Source organism: Platalea leucorodia (genome assembly GCF_965183815.1).
Source record: "Platalea leucorodia genome assembly, chromosome: Z".
Lineage (NCBI taxonomy): Eukaryota > Metazoa > Chordata > Aves > Pelecaniformes > Threskiornithidae > Platalea > Platalea leucorodia.
Window position 1 is genome coordinate 32,979,480 of NC_138858.1, and position 21,363 is coordinate 33,000,842.

The 21,363-nt window shown below is 35.8% G+C and overlaps 1 protein-coding gene across 1 annotated transcript in view; it reads right to left on the reverse strand.

The window, feature by feature from the left end:
• Positions 1-21,363, reverse strand: part of PTPRD (protein tyrosine phosphatase receptor type D) — a gene marked incomplete at both ends in the record, with an annotated part of 284,855 nt that overhangs the window by 79,231 nt on the left and 184,261 nt on the right. The window contains 4 exons of the mRNA XM_082335622.1: positions 2,400-2,414; positions 7,953-8,113; positions 11,455-11,664; positions 18,203-18,293. Coding sequence (XP_082191748.1) covers positions 2,400-2,414; positions 7,953-8,113; positions 11,455-11,664; positions 18,203-18,293 — 477 coding nt within the window. The remainder of the gene's footprint in view (positions 1-2,399; positions 2,415-7,952; positions 8,114-11,454; positions 11,665-18,202; positions 18,294-21,363) is intronic.

The window sequence follows — 21,363 nt, forward strand, 5'->3', positions numbered from 1 at the left end:
TTAGCTGACTGTTATTAGATACAACATGAAACTTACAAAAATTCACGCTCTCTCTATTTTAAAAGCTAGATAGCTATACCTTTATCAAAAAGTAGCCAACTCTTGAGCATGTAATTAAAAATGAACACACAAAGCTATTATCACTGAATACTTCATATTTTATAGGCATAGCTCTGCCTTATTTATAAAAAATAACCTGCATTCTTTGGGTACTTTCAGTATGACAGAGAACAGTACAAAAGACACCTATTACTTTCACTTTCTAGGAAGTAAGAATCTGCTCTGTGGCTTCTCATCTCTGTAAGAGCTGCACTACATATCTTCATGCATCTGATCACACCTACATATTCAAGTCTCAGATTCTGTATGAATGTTTCTGATCAAATTAAGACTTTCACTGCAATTATAGTACTCCTGTCAATCTGTCCAAAACAAGCTGGGAAAGGAAGAAAGAAAGAAAGAAAGGAAGGAAGGCAGACAGAGAGGAAGGCAGAAAAAAAGGAAGGAAGATAGGTAGGTAGGTAGAAAGGAAGGAAGGAAGGAAGGGAGAAGGAAAGAAGGGAAGAAAGGAAGAAAGGAAGAAAGAAAGAGAAGAAAGGAAGAAAGAAGGAAAAGAAAGGAAGGAAGAAAGAAAGAAAGAAAAAAGGAAGAAAGAAAGAAAGAAAAAAGGAAGAAAGAAAGGAAGGAAGGAAGGAAAGAAACCTGTGTGTGCTTCCTATTCTGTAAAGAGAAGCAGAGTCCACATGTGTTCTGACTCTGACTTTTCTGGTAAAATGGACTCCCATCATTTGAGAGTATCATTTTCTGATACAAAACATGAAGAACTATGTTCCTTGAAGAATATCTACCACTCTGCATTTTCATGCAAGAATTTGAAAATTTAATGCTTTAATTTGAAGTGGAATCCTTCTTCACTAGTCCTCTGTGAGTTCCTGAATGAAAATGAAAACTGGCTGATATTCATGTCATATAAAATGAAGATGCAAACAGCAGGAAAGAGTTACTTTGCGAAAACAGAACTGAGATGATTTTAAGGTTTATGATAGCAAAATCTTTTCCAGGTGTCTAATATTTGCTGTAACATACCAATGTTTTGCATTTTTTTCCTTTCTTTTTTTCTAATTGACTCAAAATGTGACAATGCTAAATATGTCATTGTTTTGCAGGGCTCCCCTCTCAAAAATGCTCCAATTGATTTCCTGCTGTTCTTGAAATGATGAACACATGGCAGCATTCATGAAAGATGCATACAGCAAGATTTCAAAGACTATGAAAAGAAGCCAAACGGCAACATAGTTGCAGAATTATTTGAAAGTTACTAGTCCTATGATTTTATGAAAAAAAAAAAAAAAGTGTTTTGCTGTAAAAATATTCCATTTGTTCTCTGGTAAATACCTTAACACATTTACTAACTTCTTTTTAGTGAAGCGATGAAGATTTAAATCTGATTCTTCTGTTTTTACTGTTTTTTAAAAAAATATTATGCAGAAACTCAGTTGAAATTCCTTTTTCACTTTTTATTCTGACCATCTCAAACTCCTACTACAGTATCACAATGCCCTAGTATTCTTTCTTCTTAAGTAAAGGTGTGTGATGCAGCTTTCAAGAAGTGTTATTATCTATTTCTCCTTCTGAAGGCTAGGTATCAGTGGAACTGTCCAGAGAAAAGCTTCATTTATCTTTTTTCCACTTGCAAGTCAGTACTGGGCAGCACAACTTCATATTAATCTACTAAAAGCACTAAAATATCTTCTAATCATATATCCAAATATTTTGAACACTTACAGGACAATAGAGTGGTTTATTAATTATTATTTTTCTCAGGATCATTCTGGCTTTTTGGTATCTTTCCAGACTATAAAAGACATCACAGTTCCTTCACAGATTATGCAATGGTTTTGAGACAGGTGGAAAAAATCCACAAAGGATAAATGAGATCACCATATCATTTTCACTTGTAGAACTGTAAGTCAGCACTGAGTCTATGTGTACGGAGCATTATGGAGATTTAGAGTGGCTAACATTTCAACCACAACCATGTATTCCTTCAACAGCTTTGGTTATAGCAAAGAACCGCTGTTTTAACTTCATTATAACACAAATAAAACCATATGTACATTGTATAGCTGTGCTGTCTCTTGAAAATGTACTTCATAGAGACACAAAAAAACCCCAGTGAAACTTGGCTGCATACGTTACATTACTTTTCAGTGCCGTAAACAACATAACAAATCTTTCAGTTGCCTTTGTATCGACAGATTACTGTCTACATTCACTTAGATTGACAGATGGTTTGTCTTAGATCATTATCACAATAACTTTCTTTTTTTCTCTTTTTTTTTCTCTTTTTTTTCTCCTTTTCTGGATTAAATGAAGAGTGATTACTTTTCACTTCTCACCTGTCAGGTTTACTGCTCCATTTTAATGCAGCAAAGAGGGGAGAAAAGGTGAAATGTTAGTTGACTAGCAGCAAACAGGGCAAGCATGACAAAAGGAGATGTAAGAAATGTTGACTTACAGTAAAGATATATAACTAAACAAAATTAAGAAATGACAGTTCATCAAAATATTTAATGCTTGGCAATCATAGAATAAATGCAGCACACAAGGTTAAGTCCAAAGAGAATCTTCTGCTGCTGAAAAAAACATCTCTTTTAGACATTATCTGCAAAGTAGTGCCACCTCAAATTTTAGCCAGAGAGATAATGGAGAATGGGTGTTTAATTTGAGTTACCAAAGTAATGTTAACATTACACTGACAAATGACATCTCACTAAGATATAGTTTCCTCTTACATTCTAGACAGAAAAGAGATGAGAGGAGGGAGGGGAGGAAAGATGAAATTGGAGGCCAGAGGAGAAAGGGAAGCAGAGAAAGGGAGCAGAGGAGGGAGAGAAAGGCAAGCGAAGAACAATGTTAAATACATGAGACACATAAGACTTGTACTAAATAAAAAAAAAAGAAAACTTAAAAAGCTATTTTACAAAACCAGGTAATAAAATGGCAAGAAATTTTTAACAGTACCCTGGAAAGTAAGGCAAGCATACATCTTTTTCCAGCAAAGTATTACACATCTTTTTAGATTTAGAAGGAATGTCACATACTTGAGGTCTACAGTGACCTATATATATCTGTAGTGATCTATGATATATAAAGATCAGCTAAACAGGGAAAATAATTTATTATCTCCCACCAACAGGTTCTACTATACACACACTGTAAATACAGCGTCTGTCTTTCTGTTTGTCTGTTCATCATAATAAATAGGGTTCTACAAACTTTTAATAGCCTGGAGTCTGCAATGACCAGATTACTCACATGTTATGAAAAGTCTTTATAGAATCCTTCATCATCACTTAAGATCCCCCCAATTTAATTTCTGTGGGTTTTTTAACAACTTTTTTTTTTTCCCTTAGAAGGATGTTTCTTATTATAGCTCAAGATTCAGCAGGTGGCCAGCAAATCAAGGGAGGTGATTCTGCCCCTCTGCTCCACACTGGTGAGACCCCACCTGGAGTACTGTGTCCAGCTCTGGAGGCCTCAGCACAGGGAAGATACGGACCTGTTGTGGCAGGGCCAGAGGACGGCCACAAAAATGATCAGAGGGATGGAATACCTCTCCTATGAGGACAGGCTGAGAGAATTGGGGTTGTTCAGCCTGGAGAGGAGAAGGTTCCAGGGAGGCATTATTGCAGCCTTTCAGTACTTAAAGGGGGCTTACATGAAAGATGGGGACAAACTTTTTAGCAGGGCGTGTAGTGACAGGACAAGGGGTAATGGTTTTAAACTAAAAGAGCGTAGATTCATACTAGATATATGGAAGAAATTTTTTATGATGTGGGTGGTGAAACACTGGAACAGGTTGCCCAGAGAGAAGGTAGATGTCTCATCCCTGGAAACATTCAAGGTCAGATTGGACAGGGCTCTGATCAACCTGATCTAGTTGAAGATGTCCCTGCTCCTTGTAGGGGGGTTGGACTAGATTACCTTTAAAGGTCTATTCTATCTATTCTATTCTATCTATTCTATTCTAAATCTATTCTATGATTCTATGACGCTATGATTCAGACTGCTGAAGTTCATTATGTTCAAAAGATTCAAGCTTAGGCTCCTGTCTTCTGAACCAAATAAAAAAGCTGCACTTTATAAGAGCGAACAACACAAAGTCTGTCAAGATGGCTTTTATTCTTTTCCCTACAAATGGAAAACCACTCCACAAATGAACCTGACTCTATCAAGATCTAGAATAAGGAATGTTTTGCTTATAATCAGTGAAAAGCTGAAATTAGAGAACTTGCAATTTCTTAAAAAACAAGGAGGAATAGCCACATAAATTCATATGTTAGGAAAAACAAGGCGGGGGGGGGATGAAAGGATGCTTCATGGAGATATGCATACTCTTTCTAATTTGTCAGTTTCTGAGATACACTGAACAATTTCTAGAGCTCTTTAGTATTCACTAACTGAGTTCCTAACCATCTAAATCCTGTGTAACTGAACATGTATCATACATTCAAAAGTGAGTTGAAGGATTTACTGTAGGTTGCAGCAGCAGGGTAGTGCTTTATCAAAACCACCTTGAGACAGAAACTGTGACTCAAACAGCACTCATAATGGTTAGGCATTGCCTCTAGGGGAGACTTAGCCTGTGCCTTCTCTATATCTAAGTAAGTGCTTGCCTTTGAGATTTTGGATATAAATCTTACCATGCTGTGTATTTTCCTCCGTGTTTGAATGAGCAAAAATTTTATTTTCTTGAGGGCAAGAATATGACCAAAAATAAAGTGATGTTTAGTTAATTTACTTGGATCCCTAAATTCGATTGGTTAGATTTAAGTTCCATAGATTAAACATCTGCTTCAAAATAACTGTCTCCCTTCACTATGACTGCAGGGTGGTATCACTGCTGCAATGACAGAACACTGAACTGGTCACTGGCCAAGTCAGTTCCATTTGCCAAGATAGCAACTCCAGAAAGACAGGAAATTCAACTGTAACTCAGTAAAAAATCATTTTTATTGTGAGAATCGTTGAACACTGGAACAGGTTGCCCAGAGAGGTTGTGGAGTTTCCATTCTTGGCTATACTGAAACTTGCCTGGACATACCTCTGAGCAACCTGCTGTAGCTGACCATGCTCTGAGCAGGGCTGGGACAGGGCGATCTCCAGAATTGTGACCCTTTGATTTCGTGAAATCTGTGAGCTCTTCTGCACACAGTACATTAATCATCGGCCTCAATTGTGTTGGGTATTATATTGCAGCTATATCTGATGACAACAAAAGGTACTTTTCTGTATTTTCCCCATCTGTTACTGTTAAGTATTAAGGTGCAATGACATTTTGGCTATATTCTAATATATGTTCCAAAAATCTTTCTATGCAATACCTTTGCTTTCAGATTTTAAGAAAAGTAAATTCAGAGGCAGTAACCTTTATACAAATTGACCAACAAATAATAAAGGGGTCAAACATGCACTTCTAGTCATTGGGACAGCCAAATATGCTTCACACCAACCCATCCAACTTATCCACACTATCTGTGATAGCATCTGTTTTAAAGGACGGCAAGACTTCTCCCCTTAAAATTATTCTTTTAGAAACTGCAGTCATCCTTTCCCTATGACTGAAATTAAAATGTAATAGTATTGTAAATCATGAGATTAGCAGTTCAAGTCTGTTCATAAAGGCTTCTATGGGCAAAGGGAATTAAGCATAATTGACCATTATTTGAGTTACTACCCTTCCCACTTCAAAAGACATGCTCATTTCCCAGTTGTCTTCTTGCCACTGCACATCCTTCAACATCATCTTCCCTTTTTTTAATATTTTTTGCATGTGTTTTCATGTATTAGGCAGATGCCCTCTACGCTTTTTTTTTCTTCTCTTTGTACCACACCTGTTGCACTTATGCCCCAATATTTTCTAGAAATATACTTGTAAAATTTCCTGTATCCATGAAAATGTCATTTTCCTACTTTTTATTGCATATTTTTACCATGTCCAACTCCTGTAGCCACAGTAATTCCCTTTAACAGAGTTAACCTAGAAATTAAATTTCACTTTTTTCTCAAAGCACTATGCTAAATATCCCTACTGTCTTGTCCAATTATTGCTGTTCTACAGACAGTAAAGCTATCAAACTCTAGCTGTTAGCTTGTATCCAGGTTGCATACTCTAGAAAAAAAAAAAAAAAAAATCCAATTATATGTTAGTTTTTTTACAGAAATGAAAAGTTCACAGAGGACCATAGACTGGTAAAACTGCAGTCATAATTTCTCAGAGGTAATTTCCCAAATTAGTGCAGTTTAACAATTTACAGCTTATAGCTGAAAATAGAAAAATAAATAAATACATATGGACATTTGCCTGAACAGTTCTAGTACCAGTAGTAAATAAAAGATGGAAAATGTGTCCCCCATTTTCAGTGAATGTCTAATCTCTTCACACTACTGATGAACAAATTTTACCTGACCATTTGTGGAATATGCCCATAATTTTTTTTTGTAATAGGATTGGAGATCATTATTATGGTTCCATAAATGTAATAAATATTTCCAGAAGCAGTTACACATCTGCTTTATATGCCATTGTTTGGATTTGTTTTGTAGTATCAGAGAAGTTTTACTTTTAATACTCCAAAATAATCAGAAGAAAGGAGTATTTCACTTTTAGCATATCTCTAATGACCAGTTTTTGAAGTGACAGACAGACACAAACAGGGGTTCACTGACTGCTAATCAATTAGATTGGCTGAGACAGTAGGCACTAATAGAAACCTTCAGGAGACATAATATCTGCAAGCAATAGACCATGTATTATGCTGCTGTATGATTAAAGCCCTGAAGAACATTCTATAAATGTATATCTATTTGGAATCCAAAGCTAAGGTTAACCCTGGACTAGTTTTTTACTGCTGAACAGAGAATTCTCTTTCCAAAACCTGAAGACAGCTCTCTACATGCAACTTCAGAGGTATTTGTCTGGAGACACTAAGGGTGGGAAGAGCATACAGGGTAGCAGAATTTCAATATTTCTATGCAGGTGATAGTATCATAGCCATTACTTTTAGAAGACATACTCCACATAATGAAATCATCCCTAGTGTGCCCCCCCTGACAAGGTCATAGCATCTTTACAGTATTTCCCAATTATACTTTATCAATTATTTCAAAAATGTATTAGGAACAAAATCTAAACATTAAAATAAACTTTGTGGGCTTGATTCTTTGGTTTTGATTTAGTATCTTGACCCCTGTGAACTCATTTACACTGTAAAAGACTGCTATGTATAAATTAAGGCATCACACACAGTTTTCACCTAGTATGTTGTAAGGCAGAGCAAAGTCCTTTGTGTAATAGCAAACCTACATCTGTGCCATAGACAGTGAAAGAAGAATAAGTGAAATTTGATCTCATTCCAAGATTAGTAGAAAACAGCTACTGGTGTTTCTTTAATCTCTCAGTTCAGAGCTTCAAGTTCATATAAATAGACTGCCAAATTGAGGCCAACTGTCAAAAGTAAAAATTCAAATTACTTGAGTGGAGATGAAAATCACATTTAACATCAAGCTGAATGTAACCCCTAATGTATTACTATTACACATCTAAAAATAAGTTTTAAAAAGTCAAATGTGCAAATTCCATACATATTTATGTGCAAGCACATATTTTCTTCATAAACATATGCAAAGTGGAAAAAACATTTAAATGCAGAAATGTTAATACAGTGTCATCAGAAAAATGTACCTACATACCTGTAATTATTGGAAACTTTCAGTCAATCTATTAAAATTTCTGCAGTGTTCTGGAAACCATTAATAAATACGGACATATCCCAAAGCAATGACAGTTACTACTGTAGTACAAAAAATATAGTGTGGAACAGTATTATAAAATGGCCAATATATCAGAAAGTTACACACCTGGTGAAAAACCTAAAAGGTAAACTTACCTTTTATAAAGAAGTATAGCAATAACAATACAGATGATAAACACCACTGCAAGAACTGGTCCAACAACCCAAATCAAGCCTTCTTCCTCATCTGTAATTGGTTGGGGATCAAGATCCATCGACACAACAGGATCAGAATATGGGCTGGTTGCATACATGGTCTATACAAACAAAATAAATCTTACTTAATGATAAAGGAACACATTTAAAATATTAACTATCCTAGATCTAAAATAAATCTATACAAGATAATGATGCAATGAACACAGCAATGCGAAAATGCTATTTTTCTTCAAGTCAGGCAGTATATAAACTTGAAAACTGAACTGTGTGTTGTTATTACTATCTTTATTTTGTGCTCCACATATTAGCAGTAGTCTGCAGACAAATGAGGTAACACAGTCCTTCACAGAACACTTTGCAACTTAAGCAGAGAATGAGAAAATGAAGTATTAGGAAACTGAGGAATATAACCCATCAGTTACTCATTTTTGGTTTTTGTTTTAGTTTCATATTGGCTTAACACTATTTCTTCCTGCAAGATATGAAAGGATACTTCGGAAAGAATGAGAGTACTATCAGGAAAAATAAAGGGGACTGAATGTTGGAGGTTCTTAGAAAAGGGTCCTATGGCAATAGTAGAGTGCATTTTGATCGCTCAAAAACTGTCCGACAAAGCATTCTTGCAGAAGATGGAGACAACTTGAATTTAAGATTGAAAAGCAGAGGAAGCCACTGTAGAATATGAAGGGAAGCTCATAGTCTTTCTTAGGGATGGAACTAGAATTATGAACCAACAGAGGCTGTTGAAAATCTTTGCCTTACTGGTTGGTGTAAAGCCAGCTGGCCTAGGATAAGACCTGTGATAAGAAAATACTAACTTTTATTTTATTCTGGTCTGACCTGAAATGTCTGACCTATGGTTGAGTGCAGAGTTAAAATAGACAGGAGAGGCTGAGGAGCCAGTCTGCTAAAACTGGATCATGTAAAGAACTCTGAGCTACAGTAAAGTCAGAAGTAGAGAATGGTTTGTACTTATTTCTTGTCTTTGCTGGAGTGTCTCCACCAGCAGTAAACCAGGATTTGAACTACAGCTCTTGCAAAGGACTTAAAAACTTGATTCAGCAGTAGATCAGGAATGCCAGCTAAGATAGAAAAAAGATAACCAGGAGAAGAGATTAGTTTTAATTTACCATGTTTGCACTGTATTCTGAAAGATGCGCTAAGCCAGGACAAGTGTTATCAGAGGAGACATGTTTTGTTACACTTCATTTGGCCTTGTTTTGGGCTCTGGGCTACAACAGTGTCTGGGTTTAAGGTCAGAGATAGGATTAGGACCAGCAAAGCTGAGGCATTTACACTAGCTGGTACTGAGCTAGTACTCATGCCAACAACATTATTGTTATGTTATTGTCTTTTATTAAACCTGCCACCAAATGTTTTTAAAGTCTGTGACTGGCGTTTAGAAATTGGGGAGTCTCCATGTTCCATTCCTGGAAACACCTCAGCAGATTGAGTTTTTTTCTCCAGCTTCAGTATTCTCAAAAGACAGAAAAAAGTCCACTGCTGAAGTAAGAAACTCTTTGTATTCAGCTTCTTCCTTTGGAGCAGGCAGAAGAAAATGCCTGGAAACAGATACAAAAGGATACCGAAGAATAACAGTATGAGCACTTACTACCTGTTCTCCCATAAATAGGATTTTGCTTTTAATTTTCAACCTACCTCTATTAATGACTAATTTAAACTCATTTGTTATTTTGCCAAATCTATATTTTTTCCCCTTCGTCTTGATAACTTAACGTGTTTATAGACTGCAATCATAAACTCTCTCAGCTTCCGTTTTATTAAGTTAAAAAAATTCAGACCTTCCCATGCCCTCTTTTAAAGCAAGTTCTCCATTCTCCCAATCAATAGAGAAATTTTCTGTCCTCTGAAGGAGAAACCTTATGTAAAAAGTATTTTGAATAGCAGGAAAAACATCCCTTGCAAGTTACAACCCATACACCAGCATTATCTATAGTCCTAGAAGAAAACCAACTATATTGAGAGCAGACACAGTGGAGCATTGGGAGTTGAAGCTCACTCACCCTTAGAAACTCTTCACTCTCTGTGACTACCTCATGCTACTTAATCACACAGATGTTTCAGATGGCATGCTAAACCAGACATTGTCCATATTGTAAGTTTAGTAATGCCTTTTGAAATCTTCAACAGCAGGCCCCTGGATATATTTTGCCATACCAGCCTTTTCAGCTGCAAATTTACAACCCTATTTATTCCTGCTTTTTCCTAATTTCTCTCTAACAAAGTAGTAACCTTAGGGTTATATGAAATGACCGATGCCTTAATGAATATAGAAAAATAAATAAGAAACAGTACTTTGTATTGAAAAGATCAATTTTAGTACAGGTAATTTCTGACACACAGATTTTTGGCCATCTAACTTTATAGCCAAAAGCTGTCTACTTTCTCCAGTTTGAACCTTTCTGATACAGAGCCTTCAGAATTCTTTGTCTATGCAGTCACTGTCAAAAAGTGAAAGGGGAACTTTTGATTTATGTTAGAGCTTCCAGTAGGCACTTATTTTATTTTCAAATGAAGCTATGTATCCAAAAGTATTCAAATTGAAACTACTTCCGCATTGTGTTTAAGTAGGCAAATTTTGTTGACATCAAGAAAGCAATTGTAAGATTACACACTAGAAGCATTTGACTAGAATTCAGATTACTGGTATAGTAGATTCAAGTGGTTGAGCCAGCAAATGTACTTGTCAGGTTTAGGTACCAATTAGAAAGAAACCATATTACACGCTGTATGTTAAAATGTTAATATGTATTGCAACTTCTTTCAACAACCGTCCTATTTCTGTCTTTTTTTTTTTTTTTACTATATTACATGCAGTAGATTAACTCAGGCATAAAGGGACAGAACTAGAAGATGAATTACATAAAGAGGAATGACAGCTCATTATTTAGCTCACCTTAGGAATTTTCCTTATTATTGAATTATTTTCTAACTTTCTAACAATTCACCAATAAAGTTGTTAGGGAATGACTGTAACCAAAGAGGCTAGCCGTGCATGTCTCTGATTCAATGGATCCTTCCAAGAATCCTGCATATCCAACACCGCTATTCAATGGCAGTATTAAGGCAAGAGGAAGTCTTTTTTTAAATACATTGAGAAAGATGCTGCTGTGACGTTCATGCTTCAGAACCTGCGTCAATGATCTCAAATAGCAGAGCATGTAATTTGCAAAGGATCACAACGAAGCTAATAAAAGGTGATCCTTTTCAGTTATACACAGAAGTAACACATAAAGATGCAAGCAAAATAGAAAGCTCAGGGAATTAATTGGAACTAAACAAGGAAACACTCACTTTAGAGATGGTCTGACATATATCGTAAAAAAAATAGCTTTTGGGAAGTGGAATAAGCATTGAAAAAATGTTTTCATGATTGTGGAAAGATAATTTTGGGATTGAAAAATATTAACCAACTTACAGATTCTGAGTGCTCCATTACAGCCAACACAAAGAAGACATATTCTTGACCACTCTGCAGTTGCTTATTCTCAAAGCCACCGTAATGCTTCTTATCCCCCAACGTGAACTCCGTAGGAAGAACTTCAAAGTGAGCTGCAATATATGGCTTTAATTCAACTTCCCTCCCAAGACGAATGCTTCTGCGTTTCCTAGCTATCTCCTTAAGCAGCTTTAGAATAAAGGCGGGGGGGAGAGAGAGAGAGAAAAAGCAGGAACAGAAAGATAACTGTAAACAATTTTAATGTAACTTACTGAAAATGTAATGAGAAAATTTAATGCATGACCAGGAACTACAAAAATACAATTTATCCACATTTCATGGGGCATATCAGTATTACTAAATCAGTTCTTGCAAAATCTTCCAATTTCTTGTTGTCCTTGTTAAGAGAAGATACTAGGTAGCAATTGCACTGCCCAGACTACAAACATAAAACAATTAGATCAATTTTCAGTGTCTGATATTGTTGTCTCTGGGGGGATGAAAAAGCTAATAAAGCAATGTATCTTCTTTGAGGACATATATATACACACATTCTATTACACATCATATGTATATGTGTGTGCATATGAGTATATATATGTGTGTATATATAGTATATATGTTTTAAATATATATAATCATATATATATAAAAATTGTACGTGTGTGTACATATGAAGTCAGTCATAGAATAGAATCATAGAATCTTTTATGTTGGAAAGGCCCTTAAGATCATCGAGTCCAACCATTATCCTAGCACTGCCACGTCCACGACTAAACCATGTCCCTAGGCATTACATCTACACACCTTTTAAATACCTCCAGGGATGGTGGTGCAACCACTTCCCTGGGCAGCCTGTTCCAGTGCCTGACTACCCTTTAACTGAAGAAATTTTTCCCAATATCTAAACATCAAAACCTCCCCAGGCACAACTTGAGGCCATTTCCTCTTGTCCTGTTGCCTGTTACTTGGGAGAAGAGACCAACCCCCACCTCGCTATAACCTCCTTTCAAGTACTTGTAGAGAGTGATAAGGTCTCCCCTCCGCCTCCTTTTCTCCAGGCTAAACAACGCCAGTTCCCTCAACCGCTCCTCATGAGACTTGTGCGCTAGACCCTTCACCAGCTTTGTTGCCCTTCTTCGGACACGCTCCAACACCTCAATATCTTTCTTGTAGTGAGGGGCCCAAAACTGAACACAGTATTCGAGGTGTGGCCTCACCAGTGCTCAGTTCAAAGGGACAATCACTTCCCTAATGCATAATAATATTTTCTCCCTCCCTATGAATATGAAATTACTTTCTTATCTCTTGTTTGATACAACAAAACTTAGTAAGTCATATGATGTAACTATTTAAAAACCAGGAATAAAAAAATGCAAAACTGAAAAAAAATCCCAGTTTTTGAAAATCAATTTATATTAACTATTTTTAACTTTTTCTGGTAACTCTGAAATACAAAGAACTCAATACTAAGTAGCTATGAATAGCTATTTTTTTTTTCTCTCTCTAACATGAGGACTACCAAGCACTCTGGCAATATTAAATTCCTGAACATCTCAGGGAAAAGAGTGCTTTCCAATGTACTTCACAAACAGTAAATTAAGTGCAGAAGAGTTTATAGGACTGATTTGTAAAGATATCTTCCATCCCAAACCTGAAATTGACTTCCATGTTATTAGTTCAAAAGCACCAAAAGTTGTGTTCTTCATGGTTTGTACAACACTACACAATAGTTTGGTGATAGGAATTAATAACAGGACCTATGAATCCTGAGACAACTTTTCTACTACTAGCCTACAAAATATTATCTACCACACTACCACACACAACCCACACTTCAGATTTTAACTGCCTAATCTGACTTTCAAAATGTAACTTTTCCTTATGTCATAAAATATTTCTTCTGATTGAAAAAGCTAAAATTTACATCAGCACATTTATGACAAGATTAGATGCTAGGCTCAAACTTGTAAAACATATACGAACTAATGAAGGAACTTAAGCTCATCTGGTATAATCCATTGATGAATTACTTATTAAATCAGACAAATGCTTACTGAATGTCTTTTATCACTTTAGATATACTGGCATTCAACAAATATTAATCTGATTTGATTACAAGGAGCCTGAACTTTTCCTGGGTGATAAGTGATGAATTCTAAGGCCTCTTTATGGTTCCCCTCGTTTTTCATTTATGAAACTTATTAAATGTTCTGTAGTCTCAGACTGCAATCATAAATTTTTCCAAGGTCACACAGTTGTTTTAGGCTTTTCAGCACACAGACAGTGCTAATACAATAGATTAGCACAAACTTCTTTGTTAGGTGGAGGAGAAAAATGTCCAGAGCTAGATAGAGATCAATAAAAAAAGAGATTAAAATCTGATCTTCACTACATACTTTCATTTTAAAGAACATGTTTAGTCTGGGAAGCTCTCTTGCTTCATCCTGTTCTTCAGTGTTAGGCCTCAGCTTAGCTAGCACATCTTCTTGCCATCCCCACATGGGATCTTGTATTTTGCAATTACACAATTAACAATTCCAATGCATGCAGAACAAGCTACTATTCACTCTTCTACTGAGACAGAAGCTTTTAATACTGATTACTTTAACACCTCTTCTCACTGAAGTACATCTTTCAAACACAGACTACAGATAGACATAGAAGCAACCTGTACCACTTAAATCCAAAGTTCCTTAGCATTGAGGGCATTTGGATGTTACCCCTTCAGAGATCTACACAGTCAACTTTACAGCTCCAAGACTGAGTCTGTTCTCTGTTGCAGAGATTTTACATTCATTTAACTCTTATCAGTTTCCATGCATCAACACAAAAGGTGGTACACCACAAGAGATCCCCTGAGCAAAAAAGAACTGGCCGTAATTTGAGACTAGAAATCATTATTCATTACTCAAGGACTCTATTACAATCAGCAGTCCATATTTCTCTTTCATTCTTCCTAAACACTTTAATGAGCAGCTAGAGTAAATTTGCATGATATAAAAATGAGGGCAGTAGAGGACTGTAATATTAAGAAGATTTCTATTTAGTTGTGTTACTGAAGGTGACTCTCACATCTGTTGGTAGCTTCCTATGCCCCAGGTAGAGTTACTGACGGCAGAACATGAGGCAGAGACTAATCAAACTTTGTTCCAGGTTGCTTCAGCCCTTAAAAGATCTGCTGAGGGAACCACTCTGTGAAAAGTCTGTATCTATATGAAGCCATGTTTTATAAAGATAATAACAGCTATGCAGAGGGCTGAGCACTGACTATCCTGAAGTCTGCTGAAACACAAAGGTAGATATACAAGTAGTAACAATGTGATATGTATCGTAACTGAAAGTCAGGAGCTGTAAGTACTGCAGTACGATGAGAGGTACATGGCTTGAGCCACCCCTGAAGATAACTGATATTTTCATTTATGGGTACAGTTTTCACTGGAATTTAAAGTTATTTGTGTGGCTACCTCAAATAAATTCTTTATTGCATGGTTCCAGATTACACCACATTTACAATTTAGATTTTAAATAACTGATAATAAAATGTGAAAATACTACAAGAGTACTGTAGTCAAAATTAGACTGAGATTGAAATGGGAATAAAAATGTTTGATCTTAATTATTTCTTGCATTTGAATTAGTAACATAATACATGTATTTAACAGATAGAAATGCTGAAGTACTGTATTACAGTGGGTGAAGTGATCAGAAACTGAGTTGTGGCTATGAATGCTAAAAGTTAATTAGCCCGAGTCAAACAAAACGTGTTCAATTTTTTCCAAGGTGGTTATTCATCACCTAAGGACAGCTAAACTTAGGTGTGTTTGTGTGTAGATAAACATTTTGTTTGTGACATTGATTACACATAACTGAATAGACCTCAGGTGAACCTCTGGCCTCATTCATGTTTCATATATAAATGGGGTTTTTGCCAAATATCATTACTTGCATATGTATCTCCTGCTGTACATTATACCAGGATTTCAATAAAATTATTGAATTGATTTAAGACTTAACATGCAGGCTTTTATTTAGGTTTTATCGCTTACAAATCTAAAGTAATCCTACCAGGTAACGCTTACTGCAAATCATATGATTTTGTTTATATTTCATTTATTTGCATGACATAACTATGTAAAGTCACTATCTCTCGTGATATTGAAAATAAAATGAAATTCTGAGTTAATAAAGAAGTATTGTATCTCTAATAACTATTATTTCCAGATACACAATATCTAGTCCATTGTCTGCTCTTTTAAGACTCTGAATATCTCTTAGTTTCTTTCAGAACTTCAAGGAATCAGGAAGAGTAGGTAAATACAATAGGGCTGGAGACTTTTTTGGACTGGTCAATCATGTACTGGACGTAACACTCCAGAGTAGCGTTTTCAGCAAATACTTTTCTTCTGACAAACTAAGCAAAGTATTTGGAGCATACTTCTTTGGCAAATCCATTGCCCAGCCCTTTCTGATACTAGCCAGATATCTGAGATTATACTAAAAAAAATATGCACAAGTATCTTCACTTGATGATCAGGAACTACTTGCTCAGAGAGTAGTGTGGTTAGCTTTTGTGAGTTTTTTTCCCAATTTATTTACTGTGCCACTGCTTTCACATGTTTGTCAGGAATAGTACACCTAATAACAATATGCATACATTTTCAAAAGCTGGAAGTAAACCAGTCTTTTAAGTGATAGAAACTGGATGAGTTAGCATGAAATACAGTCACTGCCTGCTTTTGATTTTTTTCCCTATTCAGTACTTACTATATGTATCGGTGGCCATTGTAAAAGATATCTTAAGGGTTTTAGTCCTTTATCAGAAATAATTTTCATTTTCCAGTCAATGCATATCTTATTTCTTCCACCATTAATTCTACAATGTGGTCTCAATTATACCAGTAGAAGTGGGAAAAAACCCATCCTGACCCAAATATTTCTGAATTAATAAATGCTCTTTATCAATCTGTTATACAGATTAACGCACCGCAACTTGCAGGATGATTAAAATGACCCTTTGTTATGGGAATCAGCAGGACCCATAGAATTTAATTGCCAGAAAGTTCAATGTCATCTGGCACCTATCCTTTAATCTGTTAATGCTGCTGAATGTGACTACAGTCGTTGGATGCTGAAAGTGGGTGGTAATACTAAATCAGTTTTCCATTACTGTATGGATCTTGCTGTCAGAGTTTTACTGTTTAACCGTATTTGATGTCACCTAGGACTATGATCATGAGCTGATGGCATTTATAATCCAAGTTCTTTCAAAAGGAAGAAGTTAATAGATCAAAGCAATTCATCGCTACAATTGAATCAAATGAGATGATCACATAAATGAAACTGGTGAAGAGGAAACACAAGCTTCAGTCAGTCAGTCAGCAGTAACGAAAACCATGCCTTCCTTTCAACGGTTGTTTTTAATCTTCTGATTAAGGTTTCTCCTGTTGCTGTCCATATTCTTCTTTGCCTTTTCTGATCAGAAAACAGACTAAAGATTGAAAAACTTCTGTTTATATTTTGAAAGCTTTCCACAGCAGTGTTAGTTTGGTGAAGATTTTTATTTTCCTTACATTTTGGTGCAAACATTGAAACTGATATCCATTTTGCCAATGGGAGGAGGGAAAAAAAGCCTTGGCATTGCTCACAGATGATCATTACTTCCCAGTGATTGTACTATGGGGAAGCATATGGTGAAGCATCTCTGTAACATAAAATTCTTGAATTCACCAAAAGAAAATGGAAAAAGAAACAGGATCCAGTCAAAAGGTCACTACATCAGGAGTAAAGAAACTGACTTTGATCTCTGGTCTTTGAATTGCAGAGATATTACATGTACAAATGACCATAGCATCTGAATGAGATCTAAAATCCTAGCCAGATACAACAATAACAATAATAACACCACCACCTGTCTTTTGTACAGGGCTTTCATGTGGGGCTCTCGAAAGAGCTTTACAATGATAAATATTAGTATTATTCCAAATTTACAGACTGAAAGAAGAAAGACAAGTTCGCATGAGCTATATTGTCCTTCAGTAAAACAGAAGACATGACTGAATGCTGACACCATACTTCTTGGAATTATTATATCAATAACATAATGAGTTGATTTCTAATATTACCGGGCTTATTCCTAAAATACTTCCACCCTTTGGGTTAATGTTATTTATAGTGTCAAATGATAACACAATGTTGCTCTTTCTTACTTCTTTATTTCCGAGCACAAACTGTCAGTAGAATGGAGACTACTGTAAAAGTTTTCTAACCAGAAGCATTTACAGTATGTGAGAATCAGGTAAAAACACCATAAGAAGGTCAAATGTTAAATTGCAGTGCAAATTGCAATTTAGCATTTGTTACAGGCTTAGTAAATACCCCACTAATGAACCAGACCTTTATTAGAGTTCGTATCACTGGTAATTAAGCTTTTGCTGACAACTCATTTCACCTCCTGCACTTTTGCATTATGCTTTACAATAGGAAAAGAATAAAATATTAATGCCAACAAAGATCAGACACTTTGTGTGCTTATTGCAACTTAATATCTTTATTGTCTTCTAATTTAAGTAATTTGAACTTTTGTTTCAGTCCCCACAGGCTAACTCAAATATAAATATAAAATACCCTGACAACCAAAACTTCTAAAACTGGAATGTTAATCACATACCACTAATAAGATTGTTTCTTTAATAAAGGAGAAGATGACAACAAAAACATACAGTACCTCATCTAGTTCCATTTCATCTGGACTCTCCCATGGTTTGATAAACTTTCCACGAGACCTCTTCAAAGGCACAATAACTATGTAGTAACCTCTGTAAAGGAAACAGTTGGACAAAAGTGAAGTTGAAGGAAAAGGAATGGATAAATTGATGGAGTAGGTGTCTGTTTGGAGGAACGTAAGAGAAAAGCGGTATGTTGAGAGTAAACTTTTGCAGATGCCACTTTTCCACATGCCACTGCAGCCTTCCAAACATAGTTGTGAAGATTCACACTCTTGAAACCACATCCAGTGTAAAATATTTGACGAATAAATGGCACTAATTACCTGCTTTTTCATGTAAACATATAAATATGTATAAGAAACTTTAATTACAATGTTCTAAAATGCCTACATGTTTGACTGCAGTTTATTATTTCATTTGAAATACAAGAGCCATGGGATATTTGTGCCCTGCCACCATCACACTGGGGAAAAAACCCAAACCCCTCAATTGAAACACATTACCATATTTTTAAATCTCAATTATCACCCCATCTTCCCCCATTTTCATGTATAATCAGAATAGTAGGTTAACATAATGTGTTTGCTGATGCTAATACTATTATAAACAGAAAATAAAGAAGACATAGCATACACTCCACCCACACACTTTTTACTTTTGCGTATCAATCACTATCAGCTTTATCTACTTAAGTATTCTGTTCACAGTCATAGACAAGAGAGCTTGATGTATGCTGTCTTTCCAGCTAGGATTTGCAAATTACATACACCAGCTTTCCTCAGAAACATTTTCCTGAAAATATCTTCCTTCTCCCCCCCATGGAGACCAGTAAATTATACTTTCTAGTATAATAAAGATATGGCACTTTCCTTGTTTCCTTCACAAAGCCTGGATACATGTCAGGCAGATCCATAATTTCACATTAGTGTGAGGAAAGAAGCAGTAGAATCACAACAGCAGGACATCCAGGATGTTATAATATACATCTTCTTGATAAACACACTTGTCAAAAAGTCAAGCACTCTCCATCTCAGAGGAGAAGGAAAGAAGCTGCTCTCCTTTGTTTTCAGTAACAACAGAGCTTATTAAGAAGGTGTCTGTGGCTCTCCATTATCGAAGATAATTTTAGTGTCTTGTGAACCATCTTCTTCTCTTCCAGTCTGCCATTTTTTACAGCCTATCCAACCTTCTGCAGCACTGACTATTCATTTTACTTACGCAATGCAGTTGGAAAACTTGAAGAGAGTCTACAGAAAAGGACTTGCCTTACAACTGGTCAAAAACTATCAGCCTAAACTGACTCTATAAACTAACTTTCTTCCATACCAGTGCACACCATTAGTCCATTTTAATGGTCTCTTCTTAATTAAAGGTCTTTCCCATAAAAGAAATGTAACAAAACTTTGGATTTTTAACTACTGTAGTAAATGTACACATTTATTAATTCTTGTGTTAAGAAATGTGAGAAATTTCTCTGTGGAAATGCTGAGCTCCAAGAGGAGGTGCTGGAAACAAGAAGCATTGGCCACAGATTTTTCACTGATGGTCACTTGTGTATTCCAATACTTAAAATCTGCAGGATGCATTCTTACAGTAACAATATGATAAGTCATCTTTTATACCGATGTTCTTATTCAAAACTAGTAAGGCTTGCTGAACCCAGATTTTAAACCTGAGTACGTATTTTAAAAATTTTTTGGTTACATAAATAACAAATCCTAGCGAATGCTGATTTATCCATGTATACAATAACTAAAACCTACACACCCTTTCTTTAACAGATGCCTAGGAATCAAGACAAAAGCAATTGAGAATTGTCCCCTATATGTCTTTCAGACATTGAAGATCCATCTGCTGGATGAACTGCACAGCAGTCTCTTACTTATCCTTTTTTTTTTTCCTTCTTCTTTTTCTTTTTTAAGCTAACAGAGTGTTCATACCTTTTTTTCAATCACGGAACATCCAGCATGTAAATGTTACTTTCACACTCTTTCACACTTTCTTCATACATGCCTCCCACTCATACAATATTACCCTCAATCCCATTAGTGTTTACCTATAATTCGAGCAAACCATTAACTGTTTCACCTTCTGTGTAATTAGTATGATTGAAAGATTCTCAGTGTATAGTACTTCATAGTAAGAGAGAGACAATCATGAGCATGTAATGTACGCATAGAGGAACATCAACTGTAAAAATGTCAACATAACTACTACACAAAATTGTTCTTCCCATGCAAAGACTACAGCTGCAATAATCTTACTTATTCTAGCAAGCATCAGGTAAGCTTTTTCTGTTCAGTATGTAGTTGCTTTGGCATGCCCACTTCCAAGGGTCAAGTCAATCTTTTTTTTGTTGTTTTGTTTTTGTAGCTCAAGCCCAATCACGTCTTCTTAGGAAATAGATACAGAAGAGATACATTATTTGAAAAATTGGCAGTTGGAGCCTATAGGTTTAATGTGCCTTCCCTTATGTCATTTAGCCTCTTTCATTTTTTACACTACATAAAAGGAAGGGCATCGGCTCTTTTTCCACTGCAATCTTCTGCTATTGTTTGACCAGCTACCCTGCACTTTTTTCTCTTTGTAAATGCTCTGTCTCATAAATCTTTTTTTGACTCATTCCATCTTCAGTCTTCCTTAGCTGCATTTGTTACTGACCGCATCTTACTCAATCTAATGATAATGGCTACATTTTTCAGTTTTTCATCCTTTTAATGTCTCAAAGTCATTTCTTTCTTGACCTCACCTGCCTCAAAATCCTCAGTCAGTAATGAAAAAGGGGAGCAGCTTTCTACAAAGCTGTATCTAAACATCCACCAGGGAGAGGACAAGTTGAATTCCCAACAATATTTAATGACTTGCTCATTTTCCTCCCCATTTCCTTTACATTACACATGGGAACCTTATAGACCAACAAGAATCACTATAAGCACAGCAATAACACTTATTGATTGCTTCGTGTTTTCTTGGCAAATCTTTATTGTCTAACCTTTCTAATCCCTGCTGACTGTGTGCTGTCAGCTCTTTAGTCCTATTTCTGCTGTTAAAATCTCTATAGCACCTTTTCCCTGAAAATCTAAGTAACCTCTAGAAAACTCTCTGCCAAATTTTTCAGCAAAAATCTCCTGTCTTCTTTCTGGGACCAGTGGAGAGGATC